Raw genomic sequence first — 8299 nt, forward strand, 5'->3', positions numbered from 1 at the left:
ACCTCAACACAAGAGTTCAATTTTTAAAACGACAAATGTTTTTAATTATTTCCGTTCGCTTTTTGTTTGCAGTTTTGCTTTTTTTCCGTTTAAAACACACAAAATAAATTTAACAAATTTTGGCTATTTCCGTTTTTGTATTCTTTTTTTGTTTGTTTGGCTCTTGGCTTTTGGTTTTGAATTTTAGTTTTCACTTCTGGTGTTGCATTTTCTGTTTCGTTGCTCTATTTTCTGTTTGTTCTTCTGTTATCGGTTTCAGTTACGGGTTAATATCTCTTGAAGTCTGCTATTAAGTTGGGCTTGGAGGCGGGTTTTAAGGCTATTTCTGGTTCTGATTCTGTTTCGATTGGCTTCGGTTTCTATTTATGCTTGTTTTGTTCTGTTGCTGTTGCTGTTGCTATTTCGTGTGGCTATTTAAGTTTGTTTGCTTTAATTTGGTTTGCTGGTTTGTTGGGCGTTTCCTTTTGGTTGTGTTATTTCTTATTTGTTGCGCTTTCAATTATTTCTCGGTTTAGTTTATTTAATGATTCTCTTAATTATGGTTACGATTTTTTTATATTATTGCTTTTACTCTTGTTATTTGTTGTTCTTTTAATTTGTTTGATTTTGTAGTTTTTATCGGTTGGTTGTTTGTTGCAGTGGTTGTAATTGTTGCTGTTATTGTTGTATTTGTTGTTGCGGTGCTTGTAGTTGTATTCCAAATTTTGTTGTGAATTTTGTTTGTTAAATTTTGAGAAACTAACTAAAAATCACTTTTTGTTTTTTCATTCAACTGAAAGTTAACTTTAATTTGTTGTACTATTTTCATTTGTTGTTGTTGTTGTTGTAGTTGATGTTATAAATTTTTGTTGTCGTTAAATTGGTTGCGTCAAATTATACTCAAATCATTAATAAGAACGTTTAAAATAAAAAGTTAACAGATGGCAAATAAGTTATTATCGTTGTCGCATTTTATTTTATTACATTTGTATTATATTTGGATCTTTGTTCCCTTTCGTTTGGTATTATACTGACAGTATTATAGTGATTATATTATTATTTGATTAAACAAAAAATATTTCAGTAAGTATCAACAACGTGTTAACGTAATGTTTAAAAATGTTCCAAACAGTCAAAAAGCACCTGCAAAAGAAGAAGATGCCTGATTAGTGGCTTTTTAAGTAAGGCCTACCAGCAGTTTTCGGCTGCTATTGCTTTTTTAGAGTCTTTAAACGTTTAATCCGAAAACTGCCGACGGCATTTAATAAAACAAATTGAGTAAGATAATAATACAGCCAAAGAAAACTTAGTTCATCGTGGTTCTTGGTTCTGGCCTGCTCATCTTTAGATATCCCGCATCCTGTTGCCTAATAAAACCAACACATGGCATACACTCACACCCACACCCACACACACAACATCACCGGCAGACACCGAAACAAACAACCGCAGACACATCTGCACCCACAAGCCAAAAACACCCCATCCACTTCTCCTCTATTCCTAACCCTAGACAGCAGTGTTTTGTATAGGGGCACGCATTGTCTAAACATCGGAGAGGACCTCAAAGAGAGACAAGAGAGAAAGAGAGGGGGCGCAAGGACAAAGCCGGAAAGCTGAAAATATGGGAAACTAAGCGAACAACACAATTTTCAAGTTCAAAACGCCGCCAGATGATAGAGGGAAGTCTTCGATAGCATTGGCCCCGCGAGGGTGGGTCATCGTGGGTGGTAGGCGCCAAAAACAATGCGAAACCTACTCAAACTAAGCAAAAAAGGCAACTTCGATACGATCTAATGCAGACAAAGCAGTCGAAAAAGCAGTGGCAACGCCAGCTACATAAAAGTTGAAAGGCGGTGACTGCACTTCGTGGGGCAGAATTATGCCCCCAGATAAAACGGCTTACTTATTTTTGCCATGGAACACTACGGGTAAGTTAATCAACCGTCAGCACCGCCGCTTCCACCGGCCAAAAACTGAAACACAAAAGTTCCGAATAGTTGAACAGAAATCGTTGAACCGCATCGGGGAGAGTCAATAGCTCTGCTTTTGGGCTGGGCAAACTAACGAGTCCATACTGGCAACGAATTTGCCCAACTAATAGCAAGTTATCCAAGTGCCTTCCCACGATTCTGAAAATGTCTGGTAAGTATTCCTGCTTGGCAGAGCTTCAGTATTTTCGATATTCACTTGGTTTTAACATTATTTAGTTTGTTAGCTTTCGATGGGAATTGTTCTAAAAACAAATCACAAATCATGTCTCTCGCAATCACAAGGTGGGCAAAGTTGAAATCACTTTTTCTCCCGAAAAGAATGTACAGTCATACTTCCCCAACTTGAACAATAAGCAAGATATTTTATTTCAAAACTCTATTGCTAATGAAACAGTTAATTCGAGTAAAGCTGCCGAGCTAAGTCCAATTCAGGTCCAAAAAATAGGAAAAAACACTTTGAGAAGCTGAGGTATAATTCCAGAACCCAAAAGATTGGGTCGTAGCCTCCGAACCAGAACAGAAACCCGGAACTACGTTTTCTTTGGGCGCGCGAAATGGCTGGAAAATCGCGCGAACACTCCAAGAGCCAGCGAGCTCCGCGAAACGCACCGAAAACGGCCAAAAAGATGAATATGTGCAAAAATCTTTTGCATACGCTCAAGAACCCATGAAAGCGTCGACGGCCTAGCCGAAGTCGCAGTCGCGGTCGCTGCCAGCGTCGACGTCGACCGCAGCAGGAGCCGTGAGAGTTGAGAGAGCCGAGAAGAAACGGAATAAACCTTCTTAAGCGGGCGTGGGCGGGGTAGGAGGGGTGAGTGCCAGTTGGCGGACAAAGCTTTTTACGGACACTCGCGCTCAGACAACAAAAACGAAGCGAAAATTTAACGAATCGAGCCCAAAAAGACGACGAGAATTTGGCCCCACGCCCCATCCCACCGCCAGAGAGTCGCTACGCGAGAGAGACAAGTGCTGCGAGAGGAGAGCGCTGCTCAAGCACAAGACTCTGCCCGTGTGTGTGTGCGAGATGGACAGAGAGCAATGGCACTGAGAGCGAGACAGCGTGAGGGGGACAGGGCACAGCACCAGAAAATCAAAAGCAAAGCAACAAAAAGCGTCGGCAAAAAGTTCGCAAAAAGCAACTTGGCGGTGGAGGCGTGTGTGGATATGGATGTGCTTGTGCTGTATCTACATCTGTGCACACAGATACTCTCGTCCGTGTGCATCTGGACGAAATGTGTGCGTGTCGCGCGACTCGCATAAGTCCCGCGGTCGACGCACGCGTCGCTGCTACTGCGACTTTGCGTCGCGTGCCGCTGCAGTTGAAATTGCGCTGGCCGTTTTCGGTGCCCGTGCTAAGGGCTAAGCCGGCCATGGGCGGGAGAGGTAGAGGAGGAGGGGCTGTGTCTGGTCACCAAGGGAGTTAGTTTAACGCCTTTCCCCGCGGCTTGCCGTCTGGCGTTGTGGTTACTTTTGGCGGCAGCGCGTGAAAGTGTTACGATTTTGAAACTGGCCGAGCTTAGAAGTGGGTAAATCAGTCGCATTCGGTGTGGGTCGGGAGCAGAGGCAGGGTTTTGAGGCGCCAAAATTTAAGTCCTGCATTTAAAGCGATACTAGCAACCATTTGAACTAATCAACTGCAGTCAAACATCCACAAATCCAAGCATTTTTGAGTTTTTCTGTTTAATTTAGATAGAAATATAAAATTATAAACCTACTTTAAATAACGCAAAGGTTGGAACACAGAGTTTGCGAAATGTTTGACTTTTTACAGAATATATTTTATCCCAAAAAAGAGCTGAAAATTCGTTTTAATAAGTGTGTCTCAAAAATCAGTATAAAACTATAAGTATTACTTGTATGTCAATTTAAAAAAAAAACAACTATACGTTTTAGTTTCATTTCTATACCACAGAGTCTAAGCTGTGGTCTAAGACCTTATATTTAAGCCTTATGTTTCTTTTTATACTTTCTTGGTGTTAATTTAATACTTATCTTACTAATAAATTTTTAATGATAGTTTAAAATTCATGTAAAAATTGTTTAGTTTCTTTGAAAATTTTACATTCATATATAAACCGGATATATTATGGAAGCTAGACTGTTTTCCCCCGGCTGATTCTACTACTCATTGAAAACATATGCCAAATTCTATATATAAACTTATCTCCTTCGGCTTCGTGGGCTTAATCAGCCGCCGTTGTTGTTGCTTTTGGACTACGGGGGGCTCCGTCCTATCCGCTACTATCAGCAGAAAAACAAAAGTGCTCACTTATAAATATTTATTAAAAACAAAATGATAAAGCAAATTGAATAGCAGCAAAACAACAAATATAGCCGAGGGTACAATGGCAAATGCTAACCGACTAGTCTAGTCTACTAGTATGTTACTCTGATCAATTTAAGCTAACTTCGAAATTTCGACAAGAACAGGATGTTTGGTCGTCTATTAGTTCGCGACATCGTCCCTCCTGCGGGAACCCTTCTGCCCTGCAAAACTCTCCTTCATGCTGTCCACTATCTTGATGATGTGCTGTTGGTGCTTCACAATTCCTTGCACTTTGAAAGCGGTCTGCTGAAGAGCTGAGCTGTGGGCGTGTCCGAGGCCGGTCGAGCTGTCGACCTCGGTTAGATCGGGAGACTTCTTTCCACTGCAGACAAGGAAGCTGGGCTTCCCGCAAAGGCTTAAGTCAGCATCCCCGGTCTGACTGTCGCTGTCTGCTGGTTTCTTGGGCAGTCGCTCTTTCTGCTGGCAGCCCTTAAGCGTGAGGCCAGAAATTTCGGATTGCGATTTACTCATTGTGATGTGTTCTAAACTAGTTGTTTGACGCAAGTAAACTGACATTCTTTATTTGAATTAGACATTTGCTTGACAAGCACTGGCTATGAGAGACTATTTTCTGATCAGGATGGGACAGCTGTTGCTAATGGTCAAACACAGGGACCTCACCTTCCTGATTAAGCTGTACAGGCGGACTCCCATCTTCAGACCGCTCCACCTTCCCAGGAAGGAATCCGACCCAGATCGATGATCATATAAGCCAAGATACGGTTGATTTCCCCGCCTGCGATAAAACATTTTCCAGCCGCACATCTCAAAATACTTTGTTGGGTGGATTTGAGCGTTTAGATGTGTTAAGGGAGGACGACCTCGATAAAGAAAGCACCTACAACAGCAGGGCAACTTTGAGTTGGCTCTAATGGCGGGAGTGCAGTTGGAAGTGGACTCAGAGAAAGACGGCAAGTTCGACGACCACGAAGATTGGCTGGGTTGCAATGGATACGTTCAGTACGAGGTGTAAGGTGCGGGGTATATGAGATTGCAGAAGCAAGTTAAGGAGGATCGGGGGCAGGTAAACGCTGTTGGGACTAGAGATGCCAACACCACTTTCATGGGCCTTCGGCTCAATTCTGGGCTTAGAGTCTCCTTCGCCAAACGAGGCAACGGCGCCGTCTAAGCGTGAAGAGTGGCAACGCCGCACGGCACAACCAACAATAGACAAAAGACACTCTCGTTTGGCGCCAATACGAACGACAACAATGTAAAACACTAGAGCACTCTGCTGAGAGGGCCCGTCAAGTGCGGAGAGAATGAGAATCCGAACCCGAATCGGCAACGGGGCTGGGGGCGGGGCGGGGCGGGGCAGTGGAGGGTGAGCACAAAAACATTTGCCGGTTGCTTAGTTTTTTTGCCGGTGCAAAAAGTCGACTGCGAGAGAACGCCGAAAGCTTCCACTCTCCCTCCGATTTAGTTGAGATTCGCATTCGCGTTCACATTCACATTCCGATTTTGACCTACCCTCCACCCCTCCTGGCACTCTGGTACCTCACCCGGCGGTGAGGTCTAGTCACACACGGCGTATACATAATCCAAATAAAGAACAATCTTCGAATAGTTGTTGCTCCCTCAAGTGACATTTTGCTTTTTTAGCCTAAACATGTCTCCCCCAGGGTTTGGCATCGGGACAGGGACAATGTAAGAGCGCCCTTCTAAACCACTTTGTTTTTGTTTGCTTTCTCGTGGAAATGGCCAAAACCAATGGTGCACGTACTGCCACGGAGAATGCTCTCTGTTTTTGGGTCCGTACCTGCTGATAAGGGCCCTTTCCGCTCTACTCCGCTCTGATATGCTCTAATCTTATCGCGAGCGAAAAGCGGTCTTTTTACTACCCAGTGCGAATTCTGTTCGCCTTTTTGCCAAAGTAGTTAACTCAAATATTAGGTCACACAAAAAGCCGGTTTGTGTTGTATTCGGCTTGTTCTTGTTGTTGGCGCTGTTATTTGTGTGGAGCTTGCATATGTGGGTGAGTTTGGCTCATGTGTGAGCTGGCAAGCCGGTTTCGGACGTTGTTGCTTTTTGCGACTTTGTCGACTTTGGCTATGTAAATTTCAGCCGGTCCACTCCCGATGAAGCATATGCTCCAAGTCAACAAAAAGAGCATAAAGAGAAATGGAACGAAGTAAAGATGAATTTGGCAGGCAGAGCAAACTGTGGGGTTTCCCTGATGGCCTTCATCTGAATTAGGAACTATGTACATACTTATATGGGCAACAATATGTAAACTACAAGTTCACGAAGGAGGTGCTTATTTTTCTTGACTTTTTCTAATTTAAATTAAGCCCAAGTAAAGTTTTTTAGCACTAGTCAACTAATGTTTTTATATGTTTAAAGTAAACAAATTTGTAATATACATAATTAGAGTGGCGAACTAAATGTTTTATCTCTTAAAAGAGCAATACACACCGAAAGGCGAAATAATAGGAAAATGTGCTAAATTTGTATACATTTGTTTATATCTAGAAATTGCGGAAACGATGAGACTCAATGGAGGGTACTTTAATGAATACTAAAATAAATAATTTTTTTTTACATCATACATACATAAATATTTTTGCAGTGATATAATTTTTGAAATATAATTTATCTTAATTAAATTAATAAACACAATTCAATTTAAGATATAAGACATTTATCTGAGGAAGAAAGTTACCTATAGTTAGTTTTAAGTAATTTTGAACGATAAAGGAAGGCTACTTTGGTTAAAGAAAGTTGTACCTTGAGGATATTGATTATATTAAAAATCAGCAAAGCTATCACTGTGGACAGGAGTTCACATTATGAAAAAAGCACCGAGCGATTGCATTACTTATAAAACTGCAAAATTGGCAATCTGATACGATCGTCCAATACTGCTATAATTATTTATTTGTAAGTCTTTTGAAAATTCGAATTTAATATTAACTAAATCTTACACATCATTATTACATATGGTGGTTTTTAGAATTTTGTAGTTGTTGCAATAATAATATTTTAAAAGATTTGACATTTTTTTGTCAGTTTCTTTTAGTTAAATAACATGTAAAGCTAAAACATTAGTCTCCAGAAATCCAACGTGTAGTTGTTTATCGTCAGAAAATGTAATTTAGGTTATTGTGGAGGTTGAATGTGCGATCGTCAAATCTCGTTATAAGTTACTATATTAACATTTTTAAATTCGAAAAGGAAGCCTAATAAAAATTCAAAATATTTCACCTACAGGTGATACATCCTATGTCTCCTGGCAGAGAGCATCGATTAGCCAGAAGCGAAATTTAACAGAATCCTGATGCATACCCCACACGAGGCATATAGACAGGTGATTACCATTTTCGTAATTTTCGGTAAAAAGGCTTTTAATTTGATGGGAAAACATAAAGAAGTTGACCAGGACCCAAAAAGGCCTCACGGGGACTTCATATGTACACACGTACGTTGGTTGCCCCAGGACAAATTCCAGCGCCACAATGCCATCAACAGCACCAGCACCAGCAGCTTACCAATACCAATAGCAATAGCAATACCAATACCACCCCTCAACCACCCCTGGGTTGGGGCAGTGGCAGTGGCAGTGGCAGTGGCTGTGCTGGCTCTCGTTCAGGATATGCAGATAACTGTAAATAACCGATTATATGCACATATATTTCCGCACCTATGTACCGTACACATTTTTATGTATGCAAGTATTTCGCGGCACATATGTATAGGGCAGAGTTTAAGCCCGTTGTCGTTGTTGTTGCTTAATTTACAGCCAGCCTTATGTCACTTTTTGGTGCATTACACTTTTTCATTATCGCGCAGCAGCACCCAAAAACAGAGAGAGAGCGAAAGGAATTGAGCCCCACAGCTCTATCCCGCTCTCTCCGTGTCGGCTGGCTATGGCTGTCTCGCTCTGCTCGAGTCCGAGGAGAAGTGTAAGAGGAGCAAGAGCGCACATCAAAGGGAAATGAGTTTTCATTTAGTCTCACACAAAAGCGGAAATGAATCGAAATAAATAAATAAATGGCACCTG

The 8299-nt window shown here is 41.6% G+C and overlaps 2 protein-coding genes across 2 annotated transcripts; one reads left to right on the forward strand and one right to left on the reverse strand.

Annotated features, from left to right (window-relative positions):
* Positions 1–4238: 4238 nt before the first annotated feature.
* On the reverse strand, positions 4239–4814 carry LOC108138363. The gene has a single exon (XM_017260533.2). It carries the CDS (start codon positions 4768–4770, stop codon positions 4420–4422), a length of 351 nt encoding a protein of 116 aa, XP_017116022.1. The 5' UTR covers positions 4771–4814; the 3' UTR covers positions 4239–4419.
* A 49-nt stretch (positions 4815–4863) lies between these two features.
* On the forward strand, positions 4864–5526 carry LOC108138364. The gene is given in 3 exon segments (XM_017260534.2): positions 4864–4972; positions 4974–5138; positions 5141–5526. Coding segments are annotated over 3 exon segments (390 nt in total). The 5' UTR covers positions 4864–4879; the 3' UTR covers positions 5273–5526.
* The last annotated feature ends 2773 nt before the right edge of the window (positions 5527–8299 follow it).

This window comes from Drosophila elegans, unplaced genomic scaffold (assembly GCF_018152505.1).
Source record: "Drosophila elegans isolate 14027-0461.03 unplaced genomic scaffold, ASM1815250v1 contig_208, whole genome shotgun sequence".
Classification (NCBI taxonomy): Eukaryota; Metazoa; Arthropoda; class Insecta; order Diptera; family Drosophilidae; genus Drosophila; species Drosophila elegans.